The 18,004-nt window shown below is 54.0% G+C and overlaps 1 protein-coding gene across 1 annotated transcript in view; it reads right to left on the reverse strand.

Moving 5' to 3' along the window:
• The window catches only part of COL17A1 (collagen type XVII alpha 1 chain), a 48,331-nt gene that overhangs the window by 5,093 nt on the left and 25,234 nt on the right, over positions 1–18,004 (reverse strand). The window contains exons 21-47 of the mRNA XM_013983710.2: positions 17,101–17,127; positions 16,936–16,998; positions 16,209–16,313; positions 15,367–15,429; positions 14,751–14,786; positions 14,095–14,148; positions 13,815–13,850; positions 13,260–13,295; positions 12,284–12,346; positions 11,129–11,164; positions 10,788–10,859; positions 9,948–9,974; positions 8,943–8,978; positions 7,096–7,131; positions 6,766–6,846; positions 5,674–5,709; positions 5,042–5,119; positions 4,118–4,171; positions 3,957–3,998; positions 3,747–3,800; positions 3,055–3,111; positions 2,750–2,776; positions 2,411–2,443; positions 2,253–2,327; positions 1,670–1,702; positions 1,013–1,138; positions 359–496 (exon numbers count right to left, since the gene is read on the reverse strand). Of these exons, the coding sequence (XP_013839164.1) occupies positions 359–496; positions 1,013–1,138; positions 1,670–1,702; positions 2,253–2,327; positions 2,411–2,443; positions 2,750–2,776; positions 3,055–3,111; positions 3,747–3,800; positions 3,957–3,998; positions 4,118–4,171; positions 5,042–5,119; positions 5,674–5,709; positions 6,766–6,846; positions 7,096–7,131; positions 8,943–8,978; positions 9,948–9,974; positions 10,788–10,859; positions 11,129–11,164; positions 12,284–12,346; positions 13,260–13,295; positions 13,815–13,850; positions 14,095–14,148; positions 14,751–14,786; positions 15,367–15,429; positions 16,209–16,313; positions 16,936–16,998; positions 17,101–17,127 (1,524 nt within the window). The remainder of the gene's footprint in view (positions 1–358; positions 497–1,012; positions 1,139–1,669; positions 1,703–2,252; positions 2,328–2,410; positions 2,444–2,749; positions 2,777–3,054; positions 3,112–3,746; positions 3,801–3,956; positions 3,999–4,117; positions 4,172–5,041; positions 5,120–5,673; positions 5,710–6,765; positions 6,847–7,095; positions 7,132–8,942; positions 8,979–9,947; positions 9,975–10,787; positions 10,860–11,128; positions 11,165–12,283; positions 12,347–13,259; positions 13,296–13,814; positions 13,851–14,094; positions 14,149–14,750; positions 14,787–15,366; positions 15,430–16,208; positions 16,314–16,935; positions 16,999–17,100; positions 17,128–18,004) is intronic.

The following is an 18,004-nucleotide window of genomic DNA, read 5'->3' on the forward strand; positions in this document are numbered from 1 at the left end:
GAATGAATGGGGGCATTAGGAGGCTATTTCAAAAGCATGAAAAGGTCAAAGGTTGGGTTTTTTGGGGAGGAGGGTAAGAAATAGTTTGTATTCAAGAGTATTCTTTGGCTTAACTCCTCCATGATCCCTTTTCATGTACTTAGGTCACAACTGTTACCTGCAAGAAGGGCTCAGTGCTGTTATTCTTAATCTCAACAACTCATTTTTGGAGCTAGATCCTGGCAACCTGCTTACGGTGAATTCAGTATTGGACATCACATTCAGAAGGACAAAGCAAACAGCAAATTAAGAGCTGAGGCTCCAGGAATAAACATGGACCTGGGAGGAAGGTATCATTACAGGGTGGGGAGAGGCTTACTCTGTAAATAGCTCACGACGAGGCTGGCCAGCTCCGAGTAGTCGAAAGTCTCACCCCCGATGGTGGTGACAGGCCCCGGGGGACCACGTGGGCCTGGAGGGCCCGGAACTCCAGAGAGATAAGACCTGATACTGTCACCTGCCAACAAAGAAATGAAGCAAAATCAAGCTTGTCCCCAAGAAGGCATATCTTCCCCACAGAGGTGACCTGAAGTACTTGATGAAATGCCTACTGTATCCTGCCCACTGGCCAAGGCAGGGCCCACAGGGAGCATAGACTCCCCTTGTTACAGATGGAGAAACTGAGGTAGAGCCTGTGCTGGGTCAGGTGGTGCTCAGGAGCTGTGGCCAGTGAGACTTCAGTCAGCCACCCAGCCAGCTCTGGTGCCCATGTGTGTGGAGATTACATCCTTACCTCCACAGGGATGCAGGGATGGGGGGGGCGCGTGGGGAGTACACACAGGTGTGAAAGCATGCATGTGCGTGAGCACGTGGGTGTACAAGCCTCTGGGGGCTGAGGACAAGGCTATGTACAAGGGCAGCTGTGGGAAGGTGGGCCACCCAGGAGTTCACTGACCTGCAGTCTTGGTGCGCGTGTACCCCCCACCCCGCGCCAACACACACACACTGCCCCACCCTGATACTGGGCACTCACTCTGCAGGTAGTCAGAGATGTACTGCTGAATCTCCAGGCTGGAGCCGCTGAAGGAGCCTGGAGGCCCAGGGGGCCCTGGTGGGCCTGGCGGGCCCGCCATGAGCATGGTGCCCGATGACGATCCCCCTGCAGGAGAGAAGGCTTCTGAGTTGATCTCTCTACCCTGGGGTCACATAAAGGTACCCAGGCACTGCTTCCAGTCTGGGGAGGGAAGGACTTTCTCATAGGAGAACTAGGGCGGTGGCAAAGAGACAGGTCCCCCAGAAAGACAGAAGGAGTAACTTGCAGCAGCCTCTGTCTGAACGGGGCACAGAGCTCCTAGGAACCCTCCCGGCTGAGTCCTCCCCTTCCTCGGGCAACCTGCTTACCAGCCACGTGGCCTTTCTCACCCCTGGACTCCTAGCTCCCAGGTTCTGTTCTGCCGCCATCATTCATCATGGGCATCGTGAGTCATCTTCATCATGCAGGGGCCCTCCCTCCCATCCAACTAACTTTAACCTCCTTAAAGGCAGCTCAGAGATCCTAGCGTATGGAGAAAGAACCTCATCTACACTGAATCATGGGTAAGTGACGGGATTCGTTGAGTGCCACCCTCATTGGCATGATCAGCTGTGCTTGAAGAAGGGAAGCAGGACTTTGGTCACCTTTGGTTCTTACCTCGAGAAGGACCACCTGGGACTCCAGGATCACCTGAAATCCAAACAAGAAGCTCTGTAGGAAGCCTTCCTTGGTTAAGTCCAACCAAACCATCAGCTTGTAGATCAACAACTGTCCCATCTCCCTTCCTTCCTTTCCCTCCCTCTTTCTTTTTTCTTTTCTTTTTATGGCCACATGCGTGGCATATAGAGGCTCCCAGGCTAGGGGTCAAATTGGAGCTGTAGTGGCTGGCCTACGCCACAGCCACAGCAACATGGGATCCGAGCTGCGCCTGAGACCTACACCACAGCTCACAGCAATACCAGCTCCCCCGACCCACTCAGTGAGGCCAGGAATCGAACCCACATCCTCATGGATACTAGTTGGTTTGTTACTGCTGAGCCACTGGGGAAAACTCCTGTCCCATGTTTTTAATCTCGTTTCTGTATTGATACTGCAGCTTCCTTGGGCAGGCTGTATTCCCCATCCTTTTCTCCCTCCAGACTCTCCTTTCTTCAGCCTCTTCCTCCCAAGGCTGTGGCATCAGTAAGTACCCAGGCTCCGGGAGCCAGCCTTCCTCCCACTCTTCACCGCCTTCACTGACCTTTGTCACCCTTGGGTCCCTGGGGGCCCGGTGGGCCTGGTGGTCCCTGCAGGTTGAGTCCAAGAGAACTGGAGCCTGGAGGCCAACAACACACAGTGCAATCAGCCAGGTGGGGAGAGGCCCTGGCAGGCCCGCAGTGGGGGGCGCTTGGCACTTACCTGCGGCTGAGAACCCTGGGAGGCCTCGCTCGCCTGAGGAGCACAGCAGAGAGGGACGGTCAGCTGCGCCTGCCTCCCTCTCCCCAGGCGCCCGCTCAAGACACCACCTCCCTCCCAAGGCTCCCTAAGACTCAGGATTACTGGGGTGCCCCTCAGGCAGTATCTAGAGCTGCCACGCACAGGTGTGCACACACGTACGCATGCAAATTCTCAACCATCAGACACTCTGATCTACCCTCTTTTGTTTGAACCAAACTTAAGAAGCTCAGGGCTCCTGAAAGGTCAGCTTGGCCACCACCATCCCTACCCCAGTTTTATTAGATGCCAGCTCTATTGTACCTTGGTGTCCTCGGGGGCCTGGGGGACCTGAGGGAGAAGGCAGAGTTGTGAGACATGTCCCTAGCAGATGATGCAACTTCAAGGGAACCTTGCGGAGGTGGGTGTGGGGGCCCTCCTCCCACCAGAACAGCAGAGGCAGCAATTCTTTGCAGAGCTTCTGACCACTGTGCCTCCCCCAACCCCGTGCTCCAGGCTACTGAGCTCCTAGTGGAGCCCTGGCTCATCCAGCCTCATCCCAAACCTCTGGGCCACTAGCTGGGTGGGCAGGCATGTGTACACTGTTTTCCCTGAGACACTATTCTCACCTTGGTCTCCTTTGGGGCCTGGGGGGCCAGGTGGGCCTGGAGGGCCGGAGATGGTCTCTATAGAGGAAAAGAATGGTTTTGAGTGTGAATGCAGTGATGTTTGTGGGGGAGCAGCACCTAGCATAGTGCGTGTCATTCTGTAAATGCTCAATATTTGTCGGATGGATGGATGGTTGGGAAGTTGGATAGAAAAATAAAGAAGGAAAGAATGAACAAACAGATGGGTGGGTGGGAGGGAGGGATGGATGCATGGACAGATAAATGGATGGGTGGGTGAATTTTACACCAGGGACAAGTTCTGGGCTAATGTTTGCTCTGAAGTTATTTCCGTAAGTTTCTATGTTATACTGTCAGCATTTGTCTCACTTCATGAGCATGCGTCCTGCCTACTTTATCAGACCTAGGCTCCCTGAGGACGGGAACCAGGTCTCCCCAGTCAGTCTAGAAGCTCCCCAAAGGCAGAACTGGCATCTCCCCCAGGATAGGCTGGCAGGGCTCTCGGGGACTGGGTTGGCACTGTACTGTCTCCATGCAGAAGGTAGCATGGGATTTAAAGAAACACACCCATGGTGGAAAGTCAGAAGGAGGAAGCATGGTGAGTAGGTCCGGAAGGCCGAGTGCCTGTGACCACAGCCCGTGTGGGGCCCAGGGCTGAAGTGGAGAACAGGAGTGACATGACTCCCCAGCATTACCTGAGCTGGTCAGGAGAGATCCTGGTGGGCCTGGCGGGCCTGGCAAGCCTTCCCCTAGGTAAGAGAGGCCCAGGACCCATTAATGTCAAGAGGAAGGCAGGAACCCTCTGCCCAGGAGAATGGCAGGGAAGCGCTTTCCTAATAGTCAGATGGGAAGAAGCCTGGGCTTTGGATCACATTGTCTCCCACCTCCCACCACTCAGCTCTCACCTGCTGGGCCTCGGGGTCCTGGGGGGCCTGGAATGGACAGTCCTATAGAAGAAGGTGAGAAAGAGGCAATGCTGAACCTAGGCTCTTGGCTTCCTCACTACGTCCCTTGAGCCGCCTGTCCCCAAGATTCCCCACCTTCCAAAGATCCCTAAAGTGCTTACCTGGTGGGCCAGGTGGCCCAGGTGGGCCTGGAGGACCTCGTAAGTCCAGACCCTCTGTGGAAAGAAGAAACCAGAAGTGAGCAATAGCGGCCATGAGGCTGCTCTCTGCCGGGTCTTCAGTGCCTACACTCACCCCCCTACACCAGGCCACGGGGTATGGGGCACAGCACAGATTCTCAAGGACCCCCTCTGCCAGGGGTGCCTTTTGCTCACAGGCAGGGAGGGGTGGAGTTGAGCTCCCTGATGGCGCTGTGGGTGTACATATCAATGCATAAGAGCGCGACTTCAGGGTCAGACAGCCTGAGTTCAAATCCCACCCCCATGTTGCTGCTGGCTTGCGACTTGAGGCAAGTCCTTGACCTCTTTCAGCCTCAGCTTCCTCCACTGTAAACCAGAGGCCCCAGACCTGTGTCACAGGGACCTTGTGCACCCTGAGTGGGGTGCACAGCCCGGTGTCTGGTGCATGGCGACTGCTGGGCCAGGGCTGGCACTGTCTTTGCCGTTCAGGTGTCCAGGTGTGAGGTCAGTGGCATCTCCGCCTGGGCTCTTTAAAGGACTTTGGGAACAGGGAAGACCTCTGAGTCAGCCCTGCCAGGCCAGGCCTGTGGCTGAGAACCCACAGACCCTTGTCATTGCTCCCCTTGTGGGGGATAAAGGACTCTAGCCATACTCACAGGGCCGGGATCAGAGGCCTCATGTGACCCTGGTCCTTCTGGAATCCCAAGACCCTCTCTGACAGCTGTGCCATCCCTGTGACTCAGCCTCCACAGCTGATAAAGCCCCTGCTGTTCCTTCTCAGCTAGCAGGGTGCTTACACTGGGGCTCGTGATGACTCACTGGTGCAGCTGCCACAGGCCCCAGTGCACGCAGCCTCCCTGACGCCCGCCCCGTTTCACCTGTCCCCAGGAACATGGTGGCACTCACGAGCAGCGAGGACCTCAGAGATGGAGCTACTGCTGCCCAAGAATGATTCGCCAGCAAGTCCTGGTTCCCCTCGTGGGCCTGTGGGGAGGACACAGAGTTGAGGGGCACCGCCTGCAGCAGTGTGTTCCTGCTTCACTCTGGAGCTGCCCAGTTGCTGGGGGTGGGGGGCTGGGAGCCCAGCTGAGGATGAGACACAAGCTTGGGGGGTTGGGGGGGAGTGTGGGCAGGGCCAGAGTGTTGGCTGAGACTGATAAATGCCCAAGGAGGAACCGGATCCTAAGCCTATTTTTTTGATATTTGAATAAATTGCCAGACCCTGACACAATTATCAGGATCTGGTCACAAGAGGCCTGAGGCCTGTGAAAATGGTTGAGCTGGTCCCAGATCCAAGGGCCTCAAGCTCCCTTTCCAGAGGACCCCTATCTTCTCTGAAATGTGGAAGGAAGTGAGAGGAGGGGTCTTCCCCGGCTGCTGAGGCCTTGCAAGGGCCTTGGTGAAGAGCTGGTTGCCCCCTCATCTCCCTTCCGAAAGGGCACATCTCTCACTTCACTTAAAGATGGGGCACAGGTCCACCCTGGGAAGGAAGGTCTCACAATAGCCAATGTCCTGTGTTCTTTCGGGATGTGACATACCTTGCTGTCCTGGGAGACCAGCTGGGCCAACAGGGCCTGGAAATAGGGTTGGGAAAGAAAAAGTTTCATGACTCCTCTAGGGTCAGAATTTTAGAAAGAATTGGAAGAAAAAGCAGGTGCCTTGGTATATAAGTAGCTTCTTCACAAGGCATTGAATAGGGCCCACAGAGGTCAGCTTGCTTATTTGAAAGCAATAAGCAAGGACCGACCTTTTGGTCCGTTTTGGTGAGAACTCCTCTGTCAGGCACTGGGGCCCCTGGGATGGACAGGGCTGCCCTCTCTTACACTGTCCTTCAGTGGTTAGGGACTTCCTAAATGGGTCCCTGCTCTCATTGGACTTAATCAATAGGGAAGGCTGGTCCATACTTGCATTTGGTTATATTAAACAATGCATTTCATTTATACACAAACATCTTAAATAATTAAAAATAGGTAAAACAAAATAACAGACATTTTGGATAAATGGAAAGAAGTATCACCTGCAAATTCTTTAACTTGCAGGCATTTTGTTTTATTTCCTTCAAGCATTCTTTAATCTTATAAAAGTATAGTTGCAACCACAGAGCACATATTATTGAGTATACTGCTCTTTTAAATAACGCTATTATCTGCAAAAAACTTTGTCTTCATATTTTTGTAGCCATCTCATTATAGTTGGACAATTTGAGGATATTTGCTTCAAATAGATTCCTAGCATTTTTGTTGTCCTTGAGGCATATTATCAAGTTGTTTTCCAAGAGGAAACAATTTAAGGACCAATTCTGACTGGTCAAACACTGGATCCAGAGGCAGAAGGACCTGGGACCAAACACTGACTCTGCTACGACTTCGCCATGTGACCTTAGCTCCCAACAGTGCTGGAAGCCCCCAACAGTGCTGTGGAGACCTGGTGAAGCAGTGCCCGTGCAGGGCTCGGGATACTTGCTGGGGTGAGATGAGGACTCACTAGGCTGTCCGGGAGGGAGATTTCCCAGCCCCTCCTTAGTCTTCCTTGGGGTCCTGCCTGGGTTTCAGGATTTGAGCAAACATTGCTATATCAAATTGCAGCCAAGGCTGATGCTGATCTGGGGCAAAGCAAGAAAACAGACTGACCTGGAGCACCTGGAGGTCCCGGAGGTCCCATGGCTCCAGGAGGTCCTGGAGGTCCTGGGACAGTGAGAGTTGATGATCCCTCTGAAAACAGAAGGCACATGGGATGCTGAGTGGCACTGTCCTTGCTCAGAGGCACTGGGACCCAGGCCAGGCTGTGGGCCAGGTCAGGCCTGTGGCTCTGGCGGGCATTCCATCTAAAGTGTACCCCCTTCCTCAATTCTGACCAGAAGAACATAAGACTGCATCCTGCCCGAAACACCGAGCCTCCAGACTTGGAGGGTGTTGAGGCAGAGCCAAGGCGGACACACTACCCAGTGCAGGCCTGCCTACCTGAAGTCATGATCCTGCCTGGAGCTCCTGGTTCACCTGGGAGGGGAGAAAAGGGAGAGCAGTTATTCTCAGGATCAATTACTAGCACAATAAATCATTTTCAAGGCTTCTGAGTACATTTGAGTCCCACTTCTGGGCCTCTAGCCCTTAGGCTAAAGACATTTTAATGAACTGAAGGGGAAGTGCAGGATGCATTAAGCACCAATCTGGCACTGGAGACCCTGGAGGCCCGAGCATCAATCTTATGGGCCCACATTAGCTTTTGGAAGAAGCTGGGATTCTGTGAAGGGGCGTCGTTTATGGATGTCTGAGAGTCTGACTCTCAGGGAGGCCAGAATGAGCTGATCTGGAATGAGTTACCACCACCCCCTCCTCCCACCATATCCTCCCCCACAGTGGGCTTCATAGGCTCTTATTGGGAATCACTTTTGGTAGGTAAAGTACCGAGAGGTCAAAGGACAGAGGCAGTGAGCCTGTGAAGAAGAGCCTGGTTCCCCAGTGCTGCTCAGGTGCTCATTCCCTGGGAGGGTAGAAGGGCCTGGCAGATTTGAGGGGCGGGATTTGGCCTGGGGAATCCTAGATGGTATAAGGGTTAACAGAGCTCTGCTCTGCTCTGTGCTGCTTAGAGGACAGAAATGCAAATGTGTGTGGAGGGCCTCGAAGAAAGGAAGAAAGGAATGTTGGATTCACACTTTCCCAAGGTCCCCTCGACCGGGGATCTCTTAGGCCTGGAAGTCCGTGGAGTCTGGAGAACTGAGTGAGGTAGAGGATGGAAAAGCCCTCAACTGGGGGGTTCTTTAGGGACCTTTTTGTCATTTCCCAAGGCCTGTGGGCAATTCAGTTGTTCATACAATGGGGGTGATACTGATTACCCCCTTTGAGGCAGTAGAGGGATGGGCTTTGCTTGTTAGTCCCTGGGGGTCGAGGCCAAGAGGAGAACGTACTTGAGTTCATTTTGTTGGAACACGATCCAGTATTAGGGGCAATGCCCACCTCCTGTGCTCAAAGTCACAGGCCCTTGAGAAGGGCGGGGTGTCTTTCCTGGGGATTCCCAAACCTGTGATCTCTCACAGGTGCCATCAAGCCATGAGCAAATCTGTGGACCCAGAGGCTCATCTCCTGGGGATGTACCGAAAGAACTCCTTGGCTCAATCAGTTGTTAGAAATAGTTTAGAAAGTAGAAGGTTCCAAGTGACAGTGACTGCCCATCACAAAAGGCCAGGGTTCAGGAATGTGGGGTCACAGGGACAGAAGGACCATCCCTGAGCAGTGCCTTTCCTGGACCGGCTCAGGGTCGGGGTCTGATGGCACAGAGGTAGAAGAGAGTGGAGAGAGTCACCCCTGTGTATAAGGGTCAGAGTCCCAAGGATGCCCTTCTCAGAACTCAGACTTTGCCCTCTTAGCAGCAGCCAGGACCCTCCTTATTGCCTGCAGAAAAGCCCCCTCTCAGAATGGGGCAGGGTGGGGGCAGTGTCTCAGGCACACTGAGGCCCATGTGGACCAAAGAACCTAAGGTGGTTACAGGGGGACCACACCTAAGTGAGGGGGACAGAGCACCAGGGGGGCATTTTAGAGACAAGCTGGGGGATAGAAAGGCTTTCATAGGCGGGGCAGCACCTTTCAGATCCTCCTCCATCAAGGGCTTGGGGACATCCAGGTACCAAGTGAGGCTGGATTGTGGGGTGGAAGGTGTGGGGGCTGGGGTTGGCTTAGTTGATCAGAATCCCTGACTTCTCAGCCTCACAGCCTTTCCCTGAACCACTAGATGCCACTGTTGATCCAGGCTCTGGCCAGAGAAGGGCCCTCCCTCCTGCAAAAATGACTGTCTGATTTGGAAAATCACTTACCTCTAGGCCCTGGTCGGCCAGGGCTACCAGGAAGTCCTGATGTGATTGAAAACAAGCCAGTCAGGATGATTAAGAGCCAACAATTCCATAAACCCTGTGGTAGTACCTACGCTGGCACTCGGCACAGCCACAACCCACAACCGCTGATTGAGCCCCACAGATCCACCTGCTCTGCCTTCTGCCTCAGCCCTCAGCCCCTCAGCCCCTCAGGGGAGCCTCTTGCTCTGAGCCCTTCTCCCTCTCTGGGAAATGGGGTAACAGCTGAGCTTGAGGCAGGCACTGGCTCACGGACTCAGCTTTGGGGATCCCACCCCCTCTGGGTTATGACCTCTGGCTGCCTGCAAAGCAGCACTGTCCCCACCCACTCCTGCAGTGCAGGGGAGTGGGGGCTGGGCTTCCTATATCTGAAGCAAACCCTACCCCCAGCCTCCCTGCTTTTGGTCATGGATCTCCGCTATGGAGCATTTAAAAGATGTCCCTGTGCACTCAGCTGCTGGGAGCGGCTGCTTGATTTTATTTTACATCCTTGCCTAACTTCCTTTGGGAGTCAGGGCTGAGGGGTTACATTTTCTCAAATCCAAGTGGGTGCACACTGTCCAACCACTGGACAGGCTCTGACCCCAGGGCTGTCCCACAGACGCTGGGCCTTTGCACATGAGGCGAGCACCCATCCCCTACCATGTCGTGGGGGATGTGGCCCCTGTGGGGCTATTGGAAATCCTGGGCCCAAAGCCTCCTCTGGTGGCTGGAGGCCGGTGGTGGGGGTGGGGGGTCCCTGCACGAGATCTAATCTCTTCTCTTCCAGCATGATTTCTAGATTGTTCTCTGCATAATTTTCCTTCCTAAGGTGCTTCTCAAGACCCACAGTAAAATGACTTGAATCCACTCCTAGGGGAGTGAGAGAAGGAGAGGAACCACTAAGATGACTAGAGAAGCCTCTGCTAAATGCTGGGAGTGGGAGGCTTGGTTGTGGGGTTTGGAAGTGGGTGTGACCTCATGACTCACCCTGAGGTCCTTGGGGTCCTGTGAGACCTACAGAAAATAAAACACATTGAGAGGAGAGTTGAAGGGCTGAGGAGCAGGCAGAAAGGATTGGTGGGTGGAGGAGGATGAACCCTATCTCTGGGGCAGCCAGACCCTAGGGTCCTCCTAGCACTGGACGAAGCAGTGCTTTGGACTTGGCAGTGAAGTGACCCACTGCTCCATCAGGGCATGGTGCTTAGCCCACTTGGGGTCACAGACCCTTTGGCATCTGAGAGTTACAAACACAGGGAGTTCATTCACTCATGGACCCCTAATGCTGCCCCCAGGCTCCCTCCTGGGCCTTCCCTAATCTGTACACCCACCAGGAGGCCCCCTGCTCCTCACAGGCCCCTGAGGACTGCCACCTTGCTCTCAGCTTTCTAGGCCTGTTTGGATTCATTCCTCCTGCAGTTCTGAGGGTCTTGCTCTTACTGGGTAGTTGCTGGAGACCCTAACAACAGCTTCTCTCCCCAGACTGGGGAGAGTCCAGGTATAGCCTGAGGGGGGATTCTGCTGGGGAAGGGCTCAGAGGAGCAAGGCACTGAGGTGGCATTAAACTGCCATTTTTAAGAGACTCCTTGCCCCTTTCTAGAACTCCTTGCTTTCAATTGTGGATCCCTCTCCTCCAAGTTGCCAGATTTGGTGACTCAGGTTTCAGGACCCTCAGCCACTGTGCCCAGCGCAAGCCAGAAGTTGTGGCATTTTGGTGGTGAGCTGCAGAAGAAAAGTGGAACAAGGCGTGCACGCATGCATGCTCGTGGACACACACACACACACACACACACACACCCCAGGGCTGGCTCCCTCTTCTCATTCTGTTACCTGGCTTTCCTGGGTCTCCAGAAGGTCCTGGTGAGCCCCGGGTTCCAGGCATCCCTGGAAGACCTTGTTCCCCTAGAAAGAGCATGATCAACATGGAAACATTTTTCCATTAAGCGAGGGGACTGGCCACCACATCGGAGCTGGTAGTCTCTTGGGGTTTTACTGTGTAACTTGCTGGCAGGTAGAAGGGAGGAAGGAGGAGGATGAGACCCGGACCAGGCACATTTCTGCATGACACCCTCTGGCATTGTGACTAGAGTGGTGGTTTGGGGGCATGGGCAGGGTGGGGAGTCATAAGCAGGAGAGGCAGGGAGAGTGAGGAGAGCAGGTCAGTGACCAACCTCTTGGGCCTTGGTGTCCGTCGGGGCCAGCAGGTCCTAGGAAAGCAGATCCGAGCTCATCAGTGAGTCTAGGAGCGACTCAGGGACTCACTCCCTTGACTGCCCTACAGGCTCACAAGCTGTTTCCCAGGTGGGGGGTGGGGCACGTGGCCCCTCTCATAGCCATCAGACTTGGAAGAAGCCCTGTCCCTGTCATTGTCACACCCATGGGGTATAGTTTCTCCCTGCCCTCTTCTCCTAAACTAGTAACTGTCTCTCCTCCTGAGGTGTTCTGTGGCTTTGAACTGCATCTCCAGCCCCTGATGGCAAGGACTCGTACACACCAGATGCTCAATACATGATGGCCTCATTTACTCCAGGTCCTGGAGGTCAAGGTTCCCCAAGACTCGTCTCCTTTGCTTTAGGCATTATCCTGACCTCTGTCCAAAGTGATGTCCTTCTGAGACCAGCTCTTGCTTTTTCCTCACTCACGTGGTTGTCTCTGCATGGAATTTTCTAAACTGATGCGATGAAAATCTTTCTTACTTTTTAGAAGCATCTGAAAAGCCACCTCCTTCATCCTTCTGCTTGGAAGAACCTCCCCCCTCACTGCTTCCTCATATCACCCTGTACCCTCCATGGGCTTCCTCACCTCACACAAGCTTTATCTCCCTTCGAAGGAGGTAAGGCATCTTATTTGCCCAGCCTTTCCTAATTGTTTGTTAAATGAATGAGATTGTGAATGCACCACATCCCCCTCGGTGGGGCTTAAACTCTTCTGGGACATGGTGCTAACTGCCACCCAGGCTGGCAGGGTTGGCCAAGGGCTGAACCCTGGATCTGGCTGTGAGACCAGCCCTGGGATATCAGAGCTACACCTGGAATTCTGCACGTTCCAGAGGACCTCAGCCTTGTCTGCCCTCCCAGGGGCCTGAATGGCTTAGAGGCAGGAACTAGGGTGATGGCCCAACTCCCCACCCCTAGAGCAGTAAGAAACCTTCAAAGACAGCAGCAGTTCTCTGAGCCCCAAGAGGAATGCCCAGATCCAGGAATAGCTTGTAAATGGAGCCTCTCCCAGGAGCTGGGAGATGCAGTTCTAGGAGATCTCAACTCTAGGGCCTTGATGATGACTGTAGAAGGGTAGATGCATGGTGCTTGTTGCTGTGGGACACTCACCCATTGCTCCTTTAGCTCCGGGCTCACCCACAGCACCAGGCAAACCTTTCAAGCCAGGCTCCCCTGCAAAGGAAATGGACCAGCTGGTTAGAGGTGCCTGACACTGGTAGAATTCTCCACCTTCCTGGCCACCCCCAAGTCTGCTACCCCTCAACCAGAGGAGCTTGGTGTGCCAACCAGAGGGTGGGGACACAGCATCTTCCTTGATTCTAAGGTCAGGACTCCCCACCGCCCCCACTCCATCAGTAGGTGTGGACTTGCCCAGAGGCCACGCCTAGTCTGAAGGAACCTGTGTATGAATCTTATTTCCTTGGCAACAAAAAGCTGCCCCTTGTAGCCAAAGCACCAATACTATTAATTTCCTTTTTAATCATGCACATTGGCTGGAGGTAAGTGGATGAAAGGTTCAAGTAATTCCAACTTTCTGCCACTTTGGAAAGAAGTTAAGTTTCCCAAATGAATTCTTCAAAAGAACCAGAGACAGTCATAAACACCCTTTTCTGCCCCAAACATTTACTGTCTGGACCATACATGTTGATTCTGCCTTATACTCCATTCAGTGCTTTATTTTATCTTGTCCTGCTCTTTTGTCTAGATTGCAAGTTCCCTGAAGCTTTTTAGACAGAGAGTCTGTCTCATACCTCTATTTTTCTTTTTTATGGCCACACCTGCGGCACATGGAAGTTCCCAGACTAGGGATAGAATCAGAGCTGCAGCTGCTGGCTACACCACAGCCATGGCATTGCTGGATCTGAGCAGCTTCTGTGACCTGTGCTGCAGCTTGTGGCAATGCTGGATCCTTATCCACTGAGTGAGGCCAGGGATTGAACCTGCATCCTTGTGGACACTATATTGGGTTCTTAACCCACTGAGACACAATAGGAACTCCAATACTTCTTCCCCCTCCACCTCCAGTGCTCAATGGATTTACAAAAAGTCTTCAGTGAATCACGGTAGATTCCTGTGTGACACTGACCTGTGAGGCCTCGTGGTCCTTTCTCACCCTGGTCACCTAAAATATACATGGGGCAGAGGCGAGGGGAAAAAGAAGCATCAATCAGGAGTAAAGAAAACAATCTGACCCAGTAAGAGCGACCCCCTGGCTGCAGAACAGTTCCTGTTGTACCTGTAAGCCACTGTCAGCTGAATGCTGGTGAGGGCTTGGCATCAACAAAGCCCTGGAACAACGCTAAACCTCTCCAGGGTCAGGGCCTACCCGTAAACTGACCCAGCCTTTGCCATTGCACCAGTGGGCATTGGGGGGACCAGACTAGAGGGGAGAAGCCTCAGTGCTGCATCCTTGCCACCCCAAGGACCACCCAACCACAGCACAGTGATGCTGGTGCTTTGTTTCCCCTCTTTGGGCTTCAGTTTCTCTATCTGAGAACTTGGACTGGAATCTCAGATCTCTCCAGCCCCAGGGTCCAGGGGCCACATCATCTGGGAGGGCAAGGGCAAAGGTCATATCTGGGTGGGTTCCCAGGTGTCAGCAGACTGTGGTGACATCTGAGCAGTAGGGAGAGCAACATACCTTTGGGTCCTGGTGGTCCCATAAGCCCTTTGTCACCTGAAAAGGAAAAGGACACCTCAGTGAAAGAGCATGGGTGGGGACGACCAAGAGGGGGCAGAGTGTGAGTCTGAAGACAGGCTCTCCTGCAGTGCTGACTGCCCCTTCCTCTCATCCCCTGTTGCCCCACACAGGCTGCTAGTCATGACCACGAGACCCTGCCTGTCCCCCCAGGCCTCCTTCCTGAGAGTGGCATCTACACAGTGATAACCCTCCTCCCCTCCAGGCCCTCCTCACAGCTTACCTTTGGCACCAGGGAGTCCCACTTCACCTCGGAGCCCTTGGGGACCTACAGAGCCTGTGTGTTGAAGAAACCACACAGGGGGATGAGTGCTCTCAGCCTTGGAAGGGATGGCCGTGGACACAGCACATGTACACACACATACGCATACGCATGCACGCACACACACACACTCCCTGAAGTCAGTGTCAAGGGCTGCGGTGCATGGACTCCTCTCCCTGTCCCTACTACATCATCCTGGTCTAGGTGTCTTGTCCCTGTGATCACCAGGCCTGGCCATGAGGCCCCCCTCTTGGGACCCTGGCAGGGGTGTTGGCCTGCCTTATGGTGTGGGCTGCAGCTCTAGGCTCCCGGGACAGAGGGATGAACTGGCCCACAGGGGATGAGTGGAGGCAGGCACTTCACTCAGATCAAGACAGAATGGGAGCTGCCAGATGCAGAAGCCACCGGAGGGCTTTGTGCCACAAGTTGGGTCAGAATAGCTCTCATGGGACTCGTTGGGTCCTCGACCTCAGCCGCAGGGGACACACAGGCAGACATGAGCTTCTCCAGGAGGCTCTCTTTATGATTTCTTCTTTTGTCTAAGTTTTTTTTTTCCATTTAACATCCTTCTCTTTGGCCCAGGAATAGTGTCTATTTATAAGAAAAAAGCGACTGACCTGGGGAACCCTGTGGGCCAGGAGAACCGCTGGAACCTGAGGAGGACGACAAGACAAGGATTATCAGGTGGGTCAGGTAAAGGCCAGGGACAGTGACCCCACAGTGAGCAGCAGGCTGAGGCCGCATGCTCACCAAGACCCCCGTCAAAGTCCTCCTTAGGGAGGAAGTGGCAGCTGGTGGGATCAAGAGACCCCTCCCTCCTTCCTGGTCAAACATCTGGGCAGGGGTGGAGGCAGGGAGGAGAGGTGACCACATGGGCATCGCACAGTGAGGAGGCCCCGTTCGCCTAGCTTGCCCAGACACGGTGTTCTCAAATGTGTGCGCCTGGGCCCCTGCCAGCAAGCAAACTAGCTTCGCTGATCCATCCACTCATATAGGGACCACATAACAGGACCATGGAAGAGAGATGGAAACAGGCCCTAAATCCACATGGAGCCAAAAACAGCCCCGATTTTGAGGCCCAGGGACTATTTAGTAGAGGAACCCTCTCTGGGCCTGCTGGCCCCACACAGGCCTAAAGCCGTATGTCAGGGCCGTCTGGGATTCCAGTGCCTGGACCTCTAAGATCCAATCCGGATGTGGCAAACGTGGGTACTATCTGGAGTCTTGGCTTACCTTTGGGGCCCACAGAACCTGGGACACCAGGTGGGCCTGGAACACCCGGTGGACCAGCAGCCCCTGAGGAGAGATGAGCCCTTTAAGAAAGTCTTCCGGTTTGCTTGCCCGCCCAGCCCAGTGTGGTGTCCTTTAGGGGGGTGGGGGTGGAGACACTTCCTGCCCTGCTGGTGGTCTCTGAGCCACTGGGGCCTCTGTGAGGCCAAGAAGAGCAAAACACCTTCAGTTCCTACCTCCAGAGCCTTTTTTGTCCCATGAAGTCTGACACCCAGTAGGTGTTCAATCAATATTTGTTCCTGGTTGAGCAACATTTTTAAGAGAAGGTGAAACTAGAAATCAGGCTTCTAATTCACCATCTTTTGGCATTGGGAGGATTTCTGGTGTCTAGTGCTTGGTTTCCCCTGATAAAGGCAGACCCATGGTTAAGAATCTAACCGCATCACCATCCCAGCTCCCTCCAGGGCTGAGCTCATGTCTGAAACTTTCCCGCCACCTCCTTCCAGCCACGAGAGGCTCCAGGGCTTGTACCTGCTCTGCCTTCTGTCAGGCCCCGCCTTGAGCTCTCCACCTCAGCCCTGACTGCCCCTGTCCCCATTCAGGAAGATCCTTTCTCTGTGTGACCGCCCTTCTCTGTGGACTCTGAGCACTGCAGGGTCCCTAGCCTGAACTCCCAGCCCAGCCCACCTGTCTCATGAGACCACTATCTCCACAGGGCCCAGCACAGACCCTGGCTCAAGCAGGTGCTCAGCTAATGCTAGTGAGGCAGGGGGCAGGGGTGGCACGGGATATAAGAAGGAAGCAGGAGCTCAGCTACCCTTCCTGGTGAAGGAATCGCCTCTTACCTCTGTCTCCTTTGTCTCCAAACCCAGGAGGCCCAGGTTCACCACGAGGTCCTATGGGGCCTTCTCGCCCTCTCTGGCCCATGGGTCCCTCCATGCCGGGCTCTCCTAAAGACAGGAATGGCCACCTCAGTTAGGACCCAGTGCCACCACCAGGGGCATCACAGGCAGCATCTTGCTGGCAGGGTGCCACCTGGAGCCACTCCCTCTAGAGTCCAGGTTCAACACAGAAGCCAGGCAGTTTGGGAATCAAGTGCCTCATGTCCTATTTCCTGCCCCAACCTGCAAATGGCTTCTCAACTCACTGGGGGTAAAAGCTGAATCCTTGCAGGGCCTCCAGGGCCCCTCTCTCTCCACGATCCACCTCCTTCATGGGCCCTGGGGACCTGTGGATACTCCCTCTGCCTAGAATGCTCCCCCCAGATCTCCTCAGGCGTGCAGGTCTTTGTGCAAATGGTACAGTCTCTGCAAGGTCTTCCCTGCCAGCCCTATTTTAAATGACCCCTCAGCACTCCCAAGGCCCTGCTGGGCTGTCATCCCTTTTCACAAACCACCTCCTGCCCTCTGTATCCATCTCTACCCAAAAGTAGGCAGAGGTTCTCTATTTTGCGCACAGCTATCTCCCCAGCACCTAAACCAAGGCCTGGCAAACAGCAGGCACTTAACCAGCATTTAGTGAATGAATGAATGAATGAATGAGGGAATAAGTGAACAGAAAAGTGGTTCTTACCCACACTGCCTTTTTGTCCTTTTGGTCCCTCCGGACCTGGGTGGCCCAAGGGCCCAGGGATACCTGTGGACACACAAGAATAGCTCGGCCCTGCCTTCCTCCCAGGACCCAGGAGCCAGGACCAGGCAGCCCACAACCCCAGTGGCACCATCAGAGGCTACATACCCGGAGTCCCAGGGAACCCTCGATCTCCTGTGGAAACAGAGAGAGAAGTCAGCCAGAGAACATGGGCTGGTCCCCAAAAGGAGCTGCCAGCAGAATTCAAGTAGGATTGTCACATTTACCAAGTAAAACTAGGGGCTACTCAGTTAAGTTTGAATTGCAGACAAACATTGAATATATTTTTAGTATTTGAGACATAATTATAGTCAAAAATGATTTTTTATTTATCTGCAATTCAGGTCTGACCGAGCATCCTGTATTATGGTCAATAAGGGTGTGTGGCCTGCAAGCTGGAGCCTCTGGGGAAGGGGCCGGGGTGGCGACCCAGGCTGTGTGCCTGGGGGAGGGGAATCCTGAAGTTGAGAGCCACCAAGTGAAGGAACCCCAATTCCTACACTGGGACCTCCTGGGAAGGAAGGTGGACCTGAGGAGAGAGTGGAGACCCTGTTGTCTCCAATGGTGATTCTCAGAATGGACAGTGCACCTGTGGCCCTCACCTGGGGGGATTCAGACCAGAGACTATGGCCCTGCCCACACACTTGCTCAGTCAGATGCTCTCAGAGCGGAGCCCAGAATCATCTGGCAATTCCCATGTACACTGAAGCTTGTGAACCCCTCTCAGCTAGAGCAAGGGGCACTTTTGTGGTCACGAGGATGGGAAAGCTTTTCCTCCCACACATGGGCCTCACTAATTGTCAAACCACTTTTCTGAGGACATATATGTCAATTCCCTACAGCAACCATGTGCCACCCAAGTTATTATGTGATTGTCCCCCACACTAACCAACACTGAGAGGCACCTTTTCCTGTGATTGTGTCCTTCCTCCCTGATAATCACCCCCCACTTTCCTTGAAGGTAGGTGGTGCTGTGTCTGCTGAATTTCCCCCATAGGAGCTCCATTCCTGA

The sequence above is a fragment of the Sus scrofa genome, chromosome 14, assembly GCF_000003025.6.
Source record: "Sus scrofa isolate TJ Tabasco breed Duroc chromosome 14, Sscrofa11.1, whole genome shotgun sequence".
NCBI lineage: Eukaryota > Metazoa > Chordata > Mammalia > Artiodactyla > Suidae > Sus > Sus scrofa.